Source organism: Neomonachus schauinslandi, chromosome 10, assembly GCF_002201575.2.
Source record: "Neomonachus schauinslandi chromosome 10, ASM220157v2, whole genome shotgun sequence".
NCBI lineage: Eukaryota > Metazoa > Chordata > Mammalia > Carnivora > Phocidae > Neomonachus > Neomonachus schauinslandi.
The window spans coordinates 66,313,172-66,333,860 of record NC_058412.1 but is presented as its reverse complement, the minus strand read 5'-3'; the positions used below and the strand labels follow the sequence as shown (position 1 = coordinate 66,333,860).

General features: G+C 36.7%; 1 protein-coding gene across 1 annotated transcript in view; it reads right to left on the bottom strand.

Moving 5' to 3' along the window:
• The window catches only part of ASB3 (ankyrin repeat and SOCS box containing 3), a 79,660-nt gene extending 60,060 nt beyond the window's left edge, over nt 1–19,600 (bottom strand). Inside the window, exons 1-2 of the mRNA XM_021701281.2 lie at nt 19,396–19,600; nt 9,016–9,174 (exon numbers count right to left, since the gene is read on the bottom strand). Coding sequence (XP_021556956.1) covers nt 9,016–9,174; nt 19,396–19,591 — 355 coding nt within the window. The 5' untranslated portion in view covers nt 19,592–19,600. The remainder of the gene's footprint in view (nt 1–9,015; nt 9,175–19,395) is intronic.
• Nucleotides 19,601–20,689: the final 1,089 nt, after the last annotated feature.

Here is a 20,689-nt window from a genome sequence, read left to right as displayed (position 1 = left end):
CTATTTCAGTTTTTAAGTTCTAGTGAAGATCATATACAATTAATTGGCCAATGGTAATAATTATTATGAAGAATGAAGAGACAACTGCATTAACTATGTATGCAATGATCCAGTTTGACAGCCACACATCCATAATATACGGCAGTGATAGTCAATATTGTTCATAAACTGGCTGTCAATCTGCAAACTGTCCCCAGTCCTCAACAAGGTAAGATCTGACCAGAATGTAAATCAATTATGTCCCTAAGCACACTGTTTAGTTCCGCTGACATTTTTCTTAAAATGAGACTTCTCTAATAAAGGAAACAGGGCAATGATTTACATTCTGACTCAAGCACCTTACATCAACAAACCAACATTTTGTGTGGCACTGCTCTATGGTATCTAAAGAGAACAGAGATTGCACTATATGGGTGGGGTGGGGTTGAGAGGGAGCCCATCTAGGTCTATACTAGAATATTACATTATTGCAAAATACTGAAATCAAGAATTTTTGTTCTACTTTAAAAGTTAATAAGGACTTCCGATTTTATTATGGGGGCATTAAGTAAGCATTTCCCCTTACTCTTCTTAGAAAGCATCCAAAAGCAATTAATCCAAAATCAGCAAAGAAAATTAGAAATAAAAACACACTCTCAATTTTTAGCAAAACTGGGATCCAGCTAAAACTCCAAACCAAAAATAGGTATAAGAACTTCCTAAAGAAAGGAGGTCAATCCTGGGTACTTAAGGGAGGAAAGGGAGCGATGTCTCAGCTGCACATCTCAGAAAGAGCTAGCAAAGTAAACTCCTCAAAGGTGAGAGGCTCGCTCTGAGTTGCAAAACATAAATTCCCAGCAGAGGGATAGGGTTCTGGGCCGTTGACAGAACATCCTGGACCCAGTTGAAATCTGAAAGTCAGAACAGGGTCTAACAAGGAATCACATAAAGAAACTATATTTGCAATAGTAGTCCGTCTCTGCTTCCATAGAAGGGAAGCTGCATTGCAAAAACCCCACAGCTGCCGTCTGTGCCCACTGACTGGTAAAATAGCTAAATGAACTCAACAACCAAAAACCCTAGAGAGGGTTTTTGGAACACTAACTCTTCTGGAATGTGGCTCTAGCTCCTTTCTCTTAAAAAACTCCTAAAAATAACTGACCATGCAAAAACTCACATTTCCAGATAAGTTATCACAAACAAACAAGCACAAATCCATACAAAGTTATAAAAAAAAAAGGGGAGGCGGAAGAAAATTTCAGGAAAAACTATTAGTAGACAAAATAAAAACCCTCTTATCATAAAAATATCACCACAAAGTAATGAAAATCGTAGCTAAAACTTAAGCTGTAATAAAAAAAAAAGTTAAGGAGAAAAGGCATAACACTGAGATATAGGAGCTCAGGTAAAAGATGTCTAGATGATAGGAAATTATGTAACATATATGATTTAGAAAAGACCTGGAGAAAATGAAACAATCATAGAAATGCTGTTGAAACTGGAAAAAAAAACATTATAGAGAATAGATATTTCTGAAAACGAACACAGAAGATTAAAAAAAAGGAAAAATAAAGTAAAAGAATTTTAAGAGGGGATTAGAGAGGAAATAATAGATACAAAAAACAGGATATCCAACATATGAATAATGGGAGCTCAAGAAGACCATCACAATCACAGAAGAGACAAATATTTAAAGATGTAATTCCAAAAGGCTTTACTAAAATAATAAAGAAAAACTAAATCTACATATTGGAGGGGCACCTGGCTGGCTCAGTCAAAAGATGTATGACTCTTGATGTCCAGGTCGTGGGTTTGAGCCCCAAGTTGGGTGGACAGATGGACAGATAGACAGACAGATAAATCTATTGAAAGGCACCATGTCTCAGAAAAAAACTGACCCAGAATGGACATGCAAAAATATTGTCACAAAAAAAAAGAAAAGAAAATCAGGCTGGTCTCCAACTTCAACTCTAGAACATAATAGATCACTATTAAAAAAACTTCCTGGGGCGCCTGGGTGGCTCAGTTGGTTAAGCGACTGCCTTCAGCTCAGGTCATGATCCTGGAGTCCCGGGATCGAGTCCCGCATCGGGCTCCCTGCTCGGCAGGGAGTCTGCTTCTCCCTCTGACCCTCCTCCTTCTCATGCTCTCTGTCTCTCATTCTCTCTCTCTCAAATAAATAAATAAAATCTTTAAAAAAAAAAAAAACTTCCTAAAGAAAGTATGACTCAAGGATTATACACTTAATCAAACTGCTGTTCAAATACAAAATCACTATTCAATTATGAACATGCAGAACTCAGGGAACATTATTTCCATAGGTCCTTTTAGAGGACTCTATTAAAGGAAGAATTTAGTTAGCCAAGCAAAGCTGGAAAAGCCATGGTAAAGTAACTGGTGACAAATTTCTAAGCTATTTAACCATAGAACTAAGAATAAAATTAAATAAAGGAATTAAGATGCCAGAACAGGTTGCAAATGTGATTATACTAACATGCAAATATTATAACTAACAAAAGTTGGGAAGGGAAAAGAAGAAAAAAAAGTTACATAAGGACAATTTAAGGATAATGATTTCCTCATCTTTAAAAGTTAGAAGTTTAAATCTATCGAATCATGGCTAATAAAATGACAGATTATACAAATAGATTTAATTGCATGAAGGTAAATATAAGACAGATAATAAATATTCTAGTTTCATAATTGCTTACTTAAGAAACAAGATATTGTCTATGTTTTACATGGAAGAGTGTGATACAAAATAATAAAAAGTTACATCAGGAAACATAAAACTAGGGGCACCTCTCTGGTTCAGTTGGTAGAGCATGTGACTCTTGATCTCAGGGTGGTGGGTTCAAGCCCCACATTGGGTGTAGAGGTATATAGAGATTACTTAAAAAAAATAAAATCTTTAAAAAAAGGCGGGGGGGCACCTGGGTGGCTCAGTAGGTTAAGCGTCCGACTCTTGGTTTCAGCTCAGGCCATGATCTCAGGGTCCTGGGATCAAAACCCATGTCAGGCTCCACACTCAGCAGGCAATCTGCTTAAAGATTCTCTCCCTTTGCCCCTCCCACCATGTGTGTGTGCGCTCACATTTTTTTTTTATTTTATTATGTTATGTTAATTACCATACATTACAGCATTAGTTTTTGATGTAGTGTTCCATGATTCATTGTTTTCGTATAACACCCAGTGTTCCATGCAGAACGTGCCCTCTTTAATACCCATCACCAGGCTAACCCATCCTCCCAGCCCCCTCCCCTCTAGAACCCTCAGTTGGTTTCTCAGAGTCCATAGTCTCTTATTCTTTATCTCTCTTTCTCTAAAATAAATAAACAAATCTTTTTAAAAAAAGAAACAGAAAAGAAATTAACATTTTTAAAATACAACTTTTTGGTGAATACCATACTTTTGATCTGGGAAAACTCAAACTTGATTTTCAAGAACATGCCCTCAAGTAAAAATGCTCGCGTTACAATCCCTGAAGATGATAATTAATCTCTGTTGAAAAATCTAAAAACAACTCCAAAGATAAAGTTTAATTAACATAATACATATTAAATATATGAATTCAAAACCTCAAAATTGCTAGCACCTCGAAAATTAGCCCTATCAATGACCACTGATTCATGAAAATACTAGTGAAAAGGGAAACAGGTTGTGGTTTGTTCAATTCTGGAATATATTAGTGGAGTCAGAGTTAAAGGATATGCCACATGAGCTCAAGTATGACACATTTCACAGTTAAATACTGAAATAGGCAGCCTCACATAACACTTTATAAAACACTTTGTTCTTATTAAGCATTCCTGCTATGTTTAATATCGAAGGTTACACAGAATAAACAGACACACAGAAGAACAAAAAATGGAAAATAATCAATCAAAAGCCAGAACTGCATGCTGTGCGGTTCCCATAAAAATTGTTCTATGAAGTCACATTGGGTTGATTTCGAGCCTCCAATTTATCAGTGTTGTTTTATATATAGCAAAATAAAAAGAAAACTTAAGTCCTATAAAATTAGCTGGGTTTTCACTTAGAATCTACTATATTTATAAATAAGGATATTCTTATTTCCAAAGCAATCTGACAAATCTATCCTTAGACTATTTACTATGTATGCATTCACAAGGCAAGAAAAGGGAATGGGGAGAGAAGGCAAGGGTAAAGAAAAGAAACAAGGGGGCAGACTCTTTGATAAAATATAAACTTTAAACTGCATGTTAACAAAAAGATGTTCAAGGACAATTTTCACGCGGAAAGAGAAGTTTCCTGAATTTCCCTTCTTGCGAGGTTTTCTTATTTTGATTCTTACTGCCATGAAACTGAAAAGTTTCCTTTTGAACTCATTTTTATAAAAATCTTGATGAAGGGCACCTGGGTGTCTCAGTCGGTTAAGCATCCAACTCTTGATCTCAGCTCAGGCCTTGATCTCAGGGTTGTGAGATCAAGGCCCGCACGGGGCTCCATGCTGGGCATGCAGCCTAATTAAAAAATAAAAATCTTGACGAGTTCTGTGTAGAAAGTATGTTCTCATTATAAATGGTGGCGTAATATATTTTCTCTCTGCATATAGCCTTCACTTCAGTCATACTCAAACGTCACTGATGTCAATGACTTTTCTAAGTCACCTATCAAGTTTCCATAGTTTTATATTCATTTTTCTATCCCTTAATCCTCCAAGTTTATATTTATAGCCTCCAGCAACAGTCTAGGTGGTAAACTAGGCCACTAAGACAGGTACTACAACATGTATAGGAATATAGCTTCCGTTGCAGGGAGAGGAAAACATACTTCAACACTTAAAAGTTTTAGCAAAGAACAGTTTTGGAAGAAAACTCAAAGGTCAGGAAGGAAGCTACACCAGATGGGCAGTCCCCCTTTCTCACTTTAAGTTCAACTGGACCAGCCACTCTGCTCATCAAGACATTATCATCTATAGTTTGTTGCAAATCTTGAGGTATCCTAGATTTTGTTTCAATAAAAGAATCTCTTCCATTATAGACTGAAACATGGATCACTATGGTTATTTAAAAGAGGTAGATACAAGTAAGCAAAACAGACTGCTGAAGTTTGTCATAGTATTTATGGGGCAAGCAGACGCTTGTGCACAGATCACCTAACTGAGGAGTCATATGTCCATCCCTCAACCCTGTGTTCTTGCAAAAGCTAAAGGTAAACTTTTCCTTTTTAAAGAAATAGTCTACTTCCAAACAAGGACCTGATACAATTGATGCTGTACTTGGGCACATAAAAGTACTACATCTCCTTGAGGTTAACCTCCTTGCTTGAATCAAAGTATTTTTTGTATTAGCCAATATAAAACATAATTAGGATAGTCAGTTTGCTGCCAAAAAACTAAGTAAGTCCAATTACTAAAAATAAGTGATTTAAAGTTATTCACTGGTTTGAATTATCTTAGCAACTGTTCTTTCAGTAACATAAAAAATCACAAGTTAACTATATCCTAAAATAGAAATCACTAAAACTGCATCTCTGATTTTCTTCAAATACTTATATAAGGAAGCACAATACTGAATTTCATAAACAGGACTATTATATTTTGAAACTGTAAACTAAATTACCAGATGAGCATTTCTCAAATCCTTCCGTGGAATGTTAATGTTCTTTGAGATTTTTCTAAGTGTTCCACAAAGAAAAAGAATATTATGGTCAAATACATTTCAAAATGCCGGGTTAAAGTTAAAACAAGTGTTGTTTTATAACAGATCTGAGAGACACTTTCATTCACCAAATAATTTACTAAATGCCACCATACACCAGGCACTTATCTGGGTTTGACGGTTACAACAGTGAACATGATAAATAAAATGCCTGCTCTTATGGAGCATTCTTTCTAGTGGAGAGGACAGTCAATTAACAAAAAAGCAAATAAATACAATACAGTAAAAGGGCTATGAAGACACAAAAATGAGGTAAGAGAGGGCAGAAGACACTTCTCTCTGGATGGACACATTAAGCTACAGAGCTAATGTTTTTTGTTTTTCTACATTGGGGAATATAGTACACAGAATTTCCCAAACACAAGTTCATCAGGAACCCTTTTGTCAATGAACATCTATTAATTCTATTAATAGCTCATCAAATCAATTCAAGAAGTGCTCTTCTAACCAATATGCAGACAACAGCAGGATCAAGACTCAAATATAGCTCTTCTGGTCCTAAATACAGTGTTTTTATATCTTCTTCATCTATAAAAGCAGAAATAGTAATAGTACATATCTCAGAATCATCATGAAAAATATAACGTAGCTAATTCATGTAAAACATGACACAGGGTTTGGTATACACTCTGCTCAATAAATGTTGTAGTTACTATTAATACAGTTACATGTCTTCCTCTGTTATCCCAAGGGGACTAATATTGCCTTCTTTTAATATCTTGAACACTTTATTTCTATCTCTTTTACAGGACTTAATTAATTTTGTTCACTCCTCTATATGGTAGATTTCTTAAAGACAGCAACCCAAACAGAGACTGTACATGGCTAAGCCACAATGAAAGCTTACTATGTAGTTGTGTACACAATATCCAAAGTGAGTTAAATGTGCATGTGAAAAAAAAAACCTTATATAAAAAAGCTATCTCCCCTCAGGGAAACACTAACCATATTATAGCAAGACTTCCATTAAGCATCTTCCTAATTATACATTTTACCTATTCAAAATACTTTAATAAATTAACATCACCAGTAATGGGTCATATTCTTCCTGATAAGATGTATTAAGATACCATTTCATGTCTTTGATATTCCTGCCAGAAATGCATAACCAGAATTTTATCAAGAAAAATCAGACAAACCCAAACTGAAAAACATTCTTCAAAATAAATGACCTGAACTCTTCAAAAATGTTAAAATAAAAAAATGTTAAAATCATAAAAGATAAAGAGTGAAAATCTGTTCCTAATTACAGGAAGCTAAAGAGACATAACAACTAAATTTAACAAATGATCCTGGACTGGATCCTGAACTAACAAATTTTGTTGTTGCTGTTATAAAGGACAGTAGTGGAACAATTGGCAAAACTGAATAAGAACTGTAGATTAAATAACAAATCTGTATCAATGTTAACTTCCTGATTTTGATCATCATACGGCAGTCATATAAGACAATTTCATTGCTTTTAGGAAATTCATACCGTAGTATTTATCAGTAAAGAAGCATTATATCTACAATTTAATCTCAAAGGGTTCAGAAAAATACATGGATAAATACAGAGAAAGAAATAAAATCATAAAGTGAACACAGCAAAAGAACAAGATTTGGGGGGAAAGTATATGAATCCTTTGTACTGTGAGAACATTTCCAAAAGTCTGAAATTATTTCAAAACAAAATGTCTAAATACAAAAGTAATGGGTGACAAAAAGGAAAGATGGCAAATAATCACATGAAAAGATGTTCAACATCATTAGCAACCAGGAAAAGTACAAACTAAAACCACAATGAGATGTCACTAAAAGCAAAAAAGAAAAACTTGTCAATACTAGCTGTTGGTGAGCATGTGAGGCAACCGAAGCTATGAAACATTACTGGAGGGATGGAATACAAACCATATAGTCACTTCGTAAGAAATTTCTGAACTGTTTTCCAAAGTTAAACACACACACACCACAAGACCCAACAATCCTAGGTATTAATCTAAGAAAAATTAAAACTTATATTCAAACAAAACCTGCATGCAAATGTTTGTAGCAATTTATTCATAATCACCAAATACTGAAAACAACTCAAATGTCTATCAACTGGTAAATGGATAAACTGTGGTACATTTATATAATGGAATTCTACTTAGCAACAAAAGGAATGAATTCTTGATAACAAAACAACATGTATGAATCTCTAAAGCATTATGCTAAATGAAAGAAGTCAGCCTCAAAGGTTATATGTTGTATTATTCTATATATATTTATGATATTCTGCAAAAAAGCAAAATACAGGGAGGGAAATAGATCAGCAGTTGTTAGGGGTAAAGTTCCGGGGGAGGTTGATTAAAAATAGGCAGCCTGAAATAAAAATAAGCAGCATGATAGAATTTGGGGGGGGGTGGGAGGTGTTGGGGCTGTTCTGTGTCTTAACTATTACTGTCATTACACAATTTTATGCACACATCAAAACTCATAGAACTATATACTAAAAAGAATGACTTTTACTATATATAAATTTTAAGTATACATTATGCTCAAAAGAAATAAAGTACTTTCATAGGCACCTCATTTTATTCTCAGTCCAATAAAAACTACATAGGTACTATACTCTCATTTTACAAGCCAGGAAACTAAACTATAGCAAATAAATGTACATACAAATTACATATGGTAGGACGAAAATTGTAGTCCAGATACACGGATTCTACACAAATATTTTATTCTCTTAATTTTCTCATGTTCTACTAAACTTTATGGGCCACAACATCTCTAACGACAAACAGGATCAAAGAGAGGGAGGGAAGAAAAAAAGACAAGTAGTGGAAGTGTGCCCTTTAGAATCTGACCTTTAGTCCTAGGAATTAAAAATAGGAATAGGAATAAAATAGGAAGGAATTAAAAATAATCCATAATTGAAGAAGTCTGAATAGTGATCTATATATAGGCAACAAATTAACTGACATTAAAGGACTAGCTGGTGATTTCTTCCATAAAACCTCAATTTCTTAATACAAAGCAAAAGCAAAAGCAAACAAAACATTTACAGGTAACCTTGTAACTATTGCTACAATTTAAGCTATCCAAAGTCTTCAGAACAATATTGAGAACAACAGTGATGGTGGCTACAATTTAGAACAGATTTTACAACTATAAATAAAGACTTAAAAATATTTCCAAGATGCTATCACCCAAGGGTGGAAAACAATAGGCATACCTTTTCAGTTTCAGAATCAAAGAAGTGGCAATATAATGTTTGCAAAGGAAAATACTGTAAGTACAACAGCTTGGGGGTAAATTTAGTTTCTTCAAGAAAAAAATAAATAAAAAATAAAAAAATTACATCTGTACCAAAAATTGCATACTTCACCTAAAAACAGTGGCGTGGTTTCCTCTAAAGTAGTTGCATTAGGATCTGCCCCAGCTTCTAAAAGAATCTGTACAATCTTCCAATGTCCTTGACTTGCAGCAAGATGTAATGCACAGAAGCCCTCAAAAGTCTTTGTCTTAATGTAGTTTTCAGATGAATCTATGTAAAAATTAAAAAAAAAATGTGAACTGGAAGATATTGCTGCTATTTCTTGTGATTAAAAAGCAAAGATTCCAAGAAGAATTTAATGAAATATTAAAATACAATTATAAATGGGAGGCCTGAGTTTAAAACCATCTAGAAAATTTAAAAAAGAGTTCTACAGGGGTCATGATGTAAAAAGTTCTCTGGTATTCTTAACATACAAATTCTGCCCACAAACTCATTTTCTATTCTCTAATTTTTGGTGGGTAGGGGAAGGGGAGTGGCAGGAGTTGAAGGGTAACACCAAAGCAAGATCTGAAGATGATGTAGCACCAAATATTTGCTTAAGCAAGATTTACTGAAATATTGATAAATTTGATTTTTTTTATTTCTAAGTTTCTATGAAATGGTCTCATCTCAAGCATTACTTCCTTGTACTCAACTAATAACATGAAGGTAGTTCATATCACAAAAACAGTGTTTCCCAGATTAGTCAGAAACTGACGTTTATCCAGATATCCACAGAACTATAGGGTTAAGACAAAACCTAGGAACACAGAGATATATATAGATACACAGACAGCTCCAAATGGGAAATCTCAGTATTATAAAGATGCTCATTCTTCCCAAAATAATTAACAAATTTATTATAACTCTAATCAAAACACCAAAAGAGCTGGCATTGTTGTTTGGTTGGCTGGTTTTATACTTGGTAAAGTGACTGAAGTTGATAGGGATAGGGGAGGGGAGGTAAGAATAACAAAGTAAGAAAAATAAAGAAAGCAAGAACTGAGAGGAGACTAGACTTACTTTGTATACTACACTGGATCTTAAAGTTAGAATAAGTAAAACAATGTGGCATTGACACAAGGGCAGAGGAGGGTGCCCATGAGGGAGAGGAGGAGCCATCAGAAGCAAAAAGAGATGAAGACATGATGGCTGAAAGGTAGCCGACCTACGCCAATGTTGTGTCAGATGCTGAAGAACTTTCTTTTGGAAAAGAAAGATGTTCTCTTCCACTGAGAAAGAAGAAAAAGAGATAAGGCTTAATCCTAGCCATTTAAAAATCTCAGGATAGAATGGGGACTGTGACAGAAGCATCTAACTGGATTACAAATGGATGACACTCTAGAAAATGGTTTCATCGTGACTAGAAACTGTAAGGCTAAAGACAAAAGGAATTGTACATACACACTGTAGTCTAGTTAGTAAAGTTGTTTTTCACAGGGAAAAAGATTAACAATTCTGAAACCACTATACATGTACAATAAGACTGGATAAGCAAATGAATGTATGGTCGATAGTGACAGTGTCACTTTTGGAAAGGGAGGTTACAGAGAAGTAAAGGTAGAAAGCTAGAAGGAACCATATGGTACTGGATTAAAATCCAGACATCAGTATGAACTTGTATTTAGCTTTAATGCAGATATAGGTGGATAGATATAGAAATACTTTTAAGTATGTATATACACATGGGTCATAATAAATATATTTCCTAGCTCTGTCTGCTAAAGGGGCTTAAAAGTAAAGACATGCCAGCAGCCATAAGCATACTCAGTGCCCAGATCTTAATTTTGAGCACCATTCTCCAATAAAAGGAACCAGGGCTCTTAAGAAAATGGCTGATTCTAGGGTTGGCACAAAGAATATACAAAATGAGCCTGAAGCATCTCCCAGGTTCAGCAAGTTAAAAAAGTGCTCAAAAAACAAAACATGGGGGTGGAGGGATGCCTGGGTGGCTCAGTTGGTTAAGCATCTGCCTTCGGCACAGGTCATGATCTCAGGGTCCTGGGATCAAGCCCCACGTTGGGCTCCCTGCTCAGAGGGGAGTCTGCTTCTCCCTCTCCCTCTGCCTCTCCCCCTGCTCAAGCTCTCTCTCTTTCAAATAAATAAATAAAATCTTAAAAAAATTTTAAAAAAGGGCCAAAAAACATGGAGGCATGTCAAAGAAACACAAGAGCCAACCTGAAAGGGCACTCAATGACAAAAGCTAGAACAATCTGAGCAACAAAATAAGTAACATCATATTCAATTATAACCCAATGTATAAAATTAATACATATGAGTCCTGGCAGATATAAATGATTGAATAAATGGAAGAGAGGAGATATTCTAAATATCAGAAAAATTCCATATAATTTATGTAGATACTCCCCCCTCAAGGAAGGGAGCTTAATTCCCACCTGAGTGAGGGCCACCCTTAGTGATTTGTGCACACACACACACCCAAAAACACCTGTGCAATTATCTATGAAATAAAGAAAAGGCACTTCTCAGGAGGAAAAATAGTGAAGTCAGCTAACTACTAAATTGAGATCTTAAAAGATTTTACCTATAGAAAAAAATAGATACTCTTAAAAAAAGGGGGGGGGGGCCTGGGTGGCTCAGTTGTTTAAGCGACTGCCTTTGGCTCAGGTCATGACCCTGGAGTCCCAGGATCAAGTCCCACATCAGGCTCGCTGCTCAGCAGGGAGTCTGCTTCTCCCTCTGACTTTCCCCCCCTCATGCTCTCTCTCATTCTCTCTCTCAAATAAATAAAATCTTAAAAAAAAAAAAAGAAATAAAAAATAGATACATTTAAATAGCTAACTCTAAAACCACTGGACCAGAAAAGTAACATGGTTTGGCAAACACAATGGATTTGGAGTTAGAAGATATGGGCTGCAGGGGCGCCTGGGTGGCTCAGTCGTTAAGCATCTGCCTTCGGCTCAGGTCATGGTCCCAGGGTCCTGGGATCGAGCTCCTCATCGGGAAGCCTGCTTCTCCCTCTCCCACTCCCCCTGCTTGTGCTCCCTCTCTCACTGTCACTCTGTCAAATAAATAAATAAAATCTTTAAAAAAAAAAAAAAAAGAAGAAGATGTGGGCTGCAATCCTGGCTCCACCAATTCTATTTTGGGTTACCCTTTGGGTAAGTTACTCAAACTCTATGAAGCACAGGTTCCTTAACAGTAAAACAAAGATAAAACAGCTGGCCTAAACCCTCAAAGGGGTTCAACAGAATTACAGTATTTATGTACTGTCACAGTTGTGAGAAATTTGGGAAAGTCTCCAAAACATCATTTTTTTCCCCAAAACATCGTTTTAAAGATTTACTTGAGAAAGAGAGAGGGAGAACAAGCATGTACACGTGGGGGAGGGGCAGAGGGAGAGAATCTCAAGCTGACTCCACACTGAGCGTGGAGCCCAAGGAAGGGCTCAATCCCACAACCCTGAGATCAGGACCCTAGCCGAAACCAAGAGTCGGACGCTTAACTGACTGTGCCACCTAGGCAACCCTCCAAAACATCATTTTAAGAAAGCTGTCAGGACCCAATATAAATTGATTTTGAAAATTCCAATAATAAACTGCCCTCCTTAACTGATTTGTGGGGACGAAAGGAACCTTATCTATCTTGAACTGGACTATCAACCACCTCTCTTTGTCTTCCTTTCCTTATAAGGATTCTTGGGGAAATGGATCATAATACTCAGTTTTTAATGCCTTAACCTCTACTTACTTCTCACTGGAAGGCAAAGTAGTTTCTGCTTCTATTCTACTTATTGAAATTTTAAATGTAAAGGCATTAAAGACTTCATAATGGACAAACCCATAATGGGCACTTCAGTTCTTCTATAACAACTTGTGATTTCTTCCATGGCTGCACTTTCAGGATTGGGGCCATGTCAGCTGGACCAAATCCAGCCACCTGATGCCTGTACAGCAATGACCAGAGTTGACTTTAACTTTCTGGCAATGATACCATAACCCTATGTTTCCTAACCCAAAGTGTCCTTTTACTTATAAATAGTAAATTCGCTTACTTGTTTAAGTGAAAGATGGTAGACTTTTGTTTTCTGCAAACCCCTAATAAGGAAAGCAAAACCACATGGTTTTAAGTAGAGATTAATTATTTACATAGAGGTTAACATAGGTTAAGTATTAAGATCAGAACCTTATCTCAACAGCTGGGCCACAATTTGATGATGACCAAACAAATTTAACATGTGCCAATCACAAAGAGTGATGACTGTCCATTTCAGGTAGCTTACATAGTCACATACTTTGCACAATGTGCATCATCTCATTATGATTTAGGAATTCTAAGAAAAGGTTGGCTCCAAAGAGAAAGGCTACAGGAGGATAAAATGAACATAGAGAAATGCAGAGATAAGAGAAGGTAAGACCCTGAGTCCCGCTGACATCATTTCAACAGGAGCATCCAGCAATGCCTAAAGGGACCTACCACTCAGACTTAGTTACATAAGCACTCTCCGCCCCCCTTTTTTTTTGAAGTTTTTCTTTTAAATTTTTATTTAAATTCCAGTTAGTTAACATACAGTGTAATATCAGTCTCAGGTGTACAATTTAGTGATTCAATACTTATATACAACACCTGGTATTCACACACTTCTTTGTGTAAGCTAGTCTGAATTATTTCATTCATTACTGAAAATTTCTGATTAATATTATGAATAATTTAGCAGTGTCTATCAATATTTTAACTTTGCATATTTCCTTTTTTATTTTTTTTGAGAGGCATGCGCATTTTTTATTATGTTATGTTAATCACCATACATTAATTGCATCATTATTTTTTGATGTAGTGTTCCATGATTCATTGTTTGCGTATAACACCCAGTGCTCCATTCAGTACATGCCCTCTTTAATACCCATCCCCAGGCTAACCCATCTCCCCACCCACCTCCCCTCTAGAACCCTCAGTTTGTTTCTCTGAGTCCATAGTCTCTCATGGTTCATCTCCCCCTCTGATTCCCCCCCTTCATTTCTCCCTTCCTGCTATCGTCTTTTTTTTTTTTTTTTAACATATAATGTATTATTTGTTTCAGAGGTACAGGTCTGTGATTCAACAGGCTTACACAATTCACAGCGCTCACCATAGCACATATTATGCTGAGCGAAATAAGTCAATCAGAGAAAGGCGTATTTCCTTTTTTTAAAGATTTTATTTATTTATTTGAGAGAGAGAGAGAGTGTGAGGGAGAGGGAGAGAGAAGGTGAAACAGACTCTGCGATGAGCACAGAGGCCAACTCGGGGCTCAATCCCACAACCGCAAGATCAGGACCTGAGCCAAAACCAAGAGTCAGACGCTTAACCCACTGAGCCACCCAGGCACCCCTGTATATTTCTTGCACCAGCAACTTCACTTCTAAAACTCCATCCTATAGAAACACACACCCATGTGCACAAAGTTATAAGGATGTTAACTGAAGCACCACCTATAATAGCAAAATTTTAGGAAACAAGATGCCCATCAACAGGAGAATGATTAAACATATTATATCTATACTATGAAACACTTTGCAACACTTCTTTTACTCAGAATGAAATGGGGAGCTATTGCAGAGTTCTCAGCAACTGCAGAGTTCTCAGCAAAACAGAAAGACATCAGTCTGACATATTGTAAAAGGTTCTGATACACTACAACCAGACTGTGGTAGGATGGGGAAGAAGCAAGAGCAGAAACAGATTTGTCAGGATGCTATTACAGCAATCCAGGTCAAGAGATACGTGGCTCAGACCAAGGTCTTAGTGGTTCTGAGGTAGTGAGAAGTGATGTGAATATATGTACGAGAAGGGATATGAATATATGGACGCGTATTCACACAGATATACACACACACATATATACACATATACACACATAAAGATTTGCTGATTGGATGAGGGATATAAGAAAAAGGAAGTAATTAAGGATGGCCCACAGTTTCTGGCCTGAGCTGGAATGTTAGAATATTTCTTTTTTTTTTTTTTTTGAAGATTTTATTTATTTGAGAGAGAGAGAACAGGAGTGGAAGGGGCAGAAAGAGAAGCAGACTCCCCACTGAGCAGGGAGCCCACCACGGGGCTAGATCCCAGGACCCTAGGATCATGACCTAAGCCAAAGACAGACGCTTAAAAGACTGAGCCACCCAGGCACCCCTGGAATGTTGGAATATTTCTAATCTTATAGAAGAAGAAACAGAAGCACCAACAGGTTAAAAGACCTGTCCAAGACCACACCAATAAAGTGGCAGAGTCAGCAGAACCCAGGTCCATCTGAACACAGCTCTTAATCACTGCTAAACTGTTATTTACCTAATGATCTTCAGCATCTGTTATCATGCCCAGTATGACAGCACAATATTTTCTTAACATGAACTAATAAAAAGTACTATGAATTAGTTCATATATTTGCCAAATAAAAATATTTGTTGGTGATATGCTACAATTATAAGATTTTAAGTGACCTTTAGTCAGTAAGTGGTTTAATACTGAATGGCATGATTAACTGCCACTGAAGATCATTATTGTCCTCCAAGATGAAAAGATGCATGAAATCTCAGTACCTATTACATAAACTTCCAATACAGGAAAGAAGACAAGCAAATCTGTTATTTATATTGATACTTCAAATAGAAAGTTAAAGTGAAAAAAATATATATGCATATTAAATTTCCAAGTAATCCATACCGCAATTGAACGCTCTTCTCCAACATGGATGAGAAGACCATGTATGGTTCTTAGGCTAGATTCTGGATCTAAACTGAAGCAACAATAAAGCAAAACCTTTCTAAATATCTAAGATGCTTCCATTCTTTTTGTGTAGGCCTGAGCACTTTCATAACTTTAGTATACTAATAAAAGGTATATTTTAAGAATCTCTGGCAGTTCACGAATATTAAATGAAGTTCAAGAAGAAAGAAATTATATAATGAAAGACACTTTTATGTATACCAACAGAGCTATAAAGGACAAGAGAATTATGAATTAAATAAAACACAGGTATAGCAAGTATAAAGAATAACAGAAATGTCAAACTTGGTTTGGAAACTTTTAAGATTAACCCATAATACTGAGTTAACTGGTACAGATATAAAGATGCCACTGTCACCAATAAGCAGAAGAGACCCTACTTTACTCCTCAAGACTAAAAACCCCTGTATTTCATCATTATTTCAAAATACATCCTCAGGGGCACCTGGGTGGCTCAGTCGGTTGGTCATCTGCCTTCGGCTCAGGTCGTGATCCCAGGGTCCTGGGATCGAGCCCCATATCGGGCTCCCTGCTCAGCGGGGAGCCTGCTTCTCCCTCTCCCTCTGCCTACCTCTCCCCAGGCTTGTGATCTCTCTCTCTGTGTCAAATAAATATATAAAATCTTTAAACAAAATAAAATAAAATACATCCTCACAAGGGCCCGAGATGCCCTTCAACAGATGAATGGATAAAGAAGATACAGTACATATATACAATGGAATATTACTCAGCCATCAGAAAGGATGAATACCCACCATTCGCATCGACATGGATGGAACTGGAGGGGATTATGCTAAGTGAAATAAGTCAAGCAGAGAAAGACAATTATCATATGGTTTCACTCATATGTGGAACATAAGGAATAGCACAGAGGACCACTGGGGAAGGGAGGGAAAACTGAACATGAAGGGGAAGAAACCAGAGAGGGAGACAAACCATGAGAGACTATGGACTCCAGGAAACACAGTTCCAGAAGGGAGGGGCGTGGGGGGATGAGGTAGCTGGGTGATGGGTATTAAGGAGGGCGCGTGTTGTGATGAGCACTGGGTGTTATACACAACTAATGAATCACTGAACACTACAACAAAAACTAATGATGTACTATATGGTGGCTAACTGAACATAAAAAAAAAAAAAGTCTTCACATGTAGCAAGCAGCTACCATTCCTCACTGGTCAATGTTCCTGAACTTGAATCATCCAGGTTAAGTTTAAATTGTAATCTTTTTTAAGAGGCAAGGGATCTAGGGATGCCTGCATGGCTCCGTCGGTTAAGTGTCTGCCTTCGGCTCAGGTCATGATCCCAGGGTCCTGGGACGGAGTCCCACATCGGGTTCCTTGCTCAGCAGGGAGCCTGCTTCGGCTTCTCCCTCTGCCTGCCACTCCCCCTGCTTGCGCGCTCTCTCTCTCTCTCTCTGACAAATAAATAAATAAAATCTTTTAAAAATTAATTAATTAATTAATTAAAAGGCAGGGGATCTGAATAAAGTATGGACTTTAGTTAATTTACAAAGGGGGGGATTGGCCATAAGAATATATAAAACATTTTTTAAAGTGACCGATAGGCTATACAGCCTTTCTGCCTCATTCTAGTTGTTTTCTGGTTAGTGAATCAAATAATCAGATATGATAGAATTTTGGACCCTAGTTCCAACTATAGAGAACAACTGAACTCATGGAAGACTGAGACCAAAAATGTCACCACCTCCTAAAACAAGTCATATAGCTGCTTCCTGGTCTCTGCACACCCTACTTCCCAATCCTTTTATACAAACTACATGTAAACCAGATTTATCCAAAGTTTATTTCATAACAGTGAACTCTAATAAAAATAGTTAGAAAATTTTATTTGACCATTTATATAAACTATTCACATAATTAACTATGTGTGGCTATCTTATCCTCCAAAAAAATCAAGCCTAAAAAAGAACAGTCATTAAAAATGAAGGTGATACTTAAAATTTCTAACAGAAAACATAGATGACTTGAATAGCCAATTCAAACACATTTAGTCAAAAGCATGCCTAAGTTCAATCTGCAGCTATAGGAAAAAAACTAACATAAACATAAACATAACATAAACAATATTATTCTGGTGTGGGGAGAAATAACATTGGGAATGACCTTTTTGACTAGAAAAGAATATCTAAATTTATGCCTTTATCACTAGAGATAGTCTGGGAACTCAAGCTATAGAATTAACTTCAAATTCTAAAAACACATATCAAGGTTTTAAAATCTAAGGCAAAAAGTCTATTTATCTAATATCTCTTAAGAGTCAACTATAACAGACTCTAGAACATGTGCTTAGCAGTCATAATGAACTTTCTGTATTATGATTGGGGGAATTTAGCCTTGCCATCCCTCATTGCTTAAAACAAAACAAATAAAAATCAATGCCAAAAAAAACGGAAGGATTATTTCCTTTCCCATTCATGAAGCCATGAGTTAGTAATTCTGATGAACTATGGCACCAGAAGTCTAAATTTTGAGTAGCTATACCTGTGATGACAAGTACACAGGGAAGAATCAGAATTCCCATGATCAATGAAATATAAATGGTTCACTGAGTGTTAAAACAGAGTGTTATATTCAACCTCAGTTTAAATTAACTAAATGCTAAAAATGTTTACTTTGATTAAATGTTGGAAGCATGCTATTGTGAAAAAAAGTGGGCTTTACAGAGAGAAATGGGTTCTAGTTTATTATATAATCTTTGGACAAGTCAAGTTCTCTGAGCCTTGGTAATCTTCTCACCAATAAAATGGAGATAACAATGCCTCAAGAGCAGTTTGGTACATATTAAATAATGTAAATCAAGTATCTAGTACAATGTTAAAAAGCAGTGCTCACTCACTATTATCCCCCTCACTCAGGCCCACCATCTCCTGTCACAGTCTCTCATTTAGTCTCTTGTCCTTTTCTCAGTAGTGAGCTGACAAATGTATCACTGGCTCTCAGAAAGGGAAAAAAAAAAAAAAAAAAAGCCCAAATTTATAGCATTGGTTACAGTACTGGCTGATTTCTGCCCATGTAAATATTCCCACTTGACTGATCTCAGGTTACAAGCATGAAGTCAACTGAATACAGAATTGGAAAGAGATGCACAATAGCACATGGCTAATCTCTGTCCCATTACCCTTTTATTCTCTCCACAACACTTTTACATTTGGAAATTATCTTGTTTAAATATTTAGGTATTGTCTGTCTCCCCTGACAGGAATTTAAGCATCATTAAGGCAGGGACCTTGTCTATCCTATTCTCTACTGTGACCTTGGATTAAAAAAAAAAAAAGTAATTGGAAAGATTCCTGAAATTAACAAAACTGAAAAGTATTAAAAAAAAAAAAAGACTAATTCAACCAAAGCACTCACACCCTCAATTCCAGTAACATTGTTCCTTTTGTTTGGAAAAGGAAGAAGGAATAAACATGACTACTAACTACCAAATGCTTAATTAAAAGAGCTCAGACAGTAAAAATGGGCCAGGCACAGCAACTTACATATCAAGGACAACATTTATAGATGTCCAGCTGAAACACCATACTTATGTAACCCAAGGCAGGCAATCTTACCATTCTTAATAATGCATAGGCAATTTTTTTATGGTTATAGAAAAGGAAAACAAATACTACCATTAATAAATCATATATTACCATTTGCTTATGTTTCATTAATCCAGTTTGTAGGCCCAGCCTCCCATACCTTGAATTTACTTTACCTGCATGAATTAACATCCGTAAACACTCTACAGAGTTGTGATAAGCTGCTTCATGAATTGGCATCCATCCCCTGTTATCAGCAACATCAACGCTACGTCCCTTTTTGAGCAGTTTTCTTAAGACTTTAACATTGCCTTCCCTGGCAGCAAGTCCAACCGTGGAGCATGTGTCAGAGTAAGCCTCTGTAAAATCCATTCTTTTGACCAGTCTACAAAACAAGGCAGAAAGAAAACACTATAGACAATAAAACAACACTGCACTCCTAGAGATTAGCAGACAGAAGCAGGTCTGTCCTGCATCTGTCACAAGACTGCTGAGGAAAAGCCTGAGGTGGAGTAAGCGACCTGTCATGCCACAGCTTCTGCTAGAGTCTAAACCAGGAAGTGTCCCTGGGGAATTGGGATTCCTTGGAATGTTCTTATTAAAGATACCAAGAGAGTTTTAAGTGTTCTATCATTCCACTTCTGGAAATGTCTGAGCAGCTCCTTCCTGCAGGCTTCCACTCCTGTTCATATCCACCAAAGTGCATTCACTGGAACTCTGTGGATGAAGGAGCTAAACACCTCCAGTTAATCCCAAATGTGTACTCTTATTACATAGAGATGGTCATTTAAGTAACAGCAATGCTCAGCCTCAAGAATTAATTTGTAGTCCTCTCCAGGAAAAAGCTAAACCCAAAAAAGCTAGAAAAGGAATGAACAAAGGAAAAAAAAAAGATAAGTAAAAATTGTAGTTTTTCTCCTGGTCCTTTCCAAAAGGGGCTACACATTCATGTTCTCTTTCCTTGATGAAACAGTCCCACTGATGGAATATACTGAATATACTGAAACGAACAAGAGCATCATAAAAAGATGAGTCCACCTTTCCTATACCAGCCCAGAAAGTTCTTGACAGTGTTAGTGCCTCTTTCTCACCATCTCCCTCCAAAGTTCATTCCATGTTACCCCAGTATAGCTCTCAGTATATGATTCTCACAAAGACAGTTTCTTGTTAATCACACTACAAGGCTAAGGGTCAGGATTCTCAGGGGAAGAGTTACCTCCCAAGGGACAATCCCTCTCAGTAATACTCCTAGCCCAGCCTCCGTTAGTTTTTCTAATTATTTTAGAAGGTGATTCAGGAAATGCCAACATGTCTAGTCCAATACAGGTGAAAAACTTTCTAGAACCACATTCTAAATCATTTATCCAGAAAATTAAGGTTTAAAGGAAGTTAAGGGGCGCCTAGGGGGCTCAGTCGGTTGAGCGTCTGCCTTTGTTTGGCTCAGGTCATGATCCGGGGGTCCTGGGATTA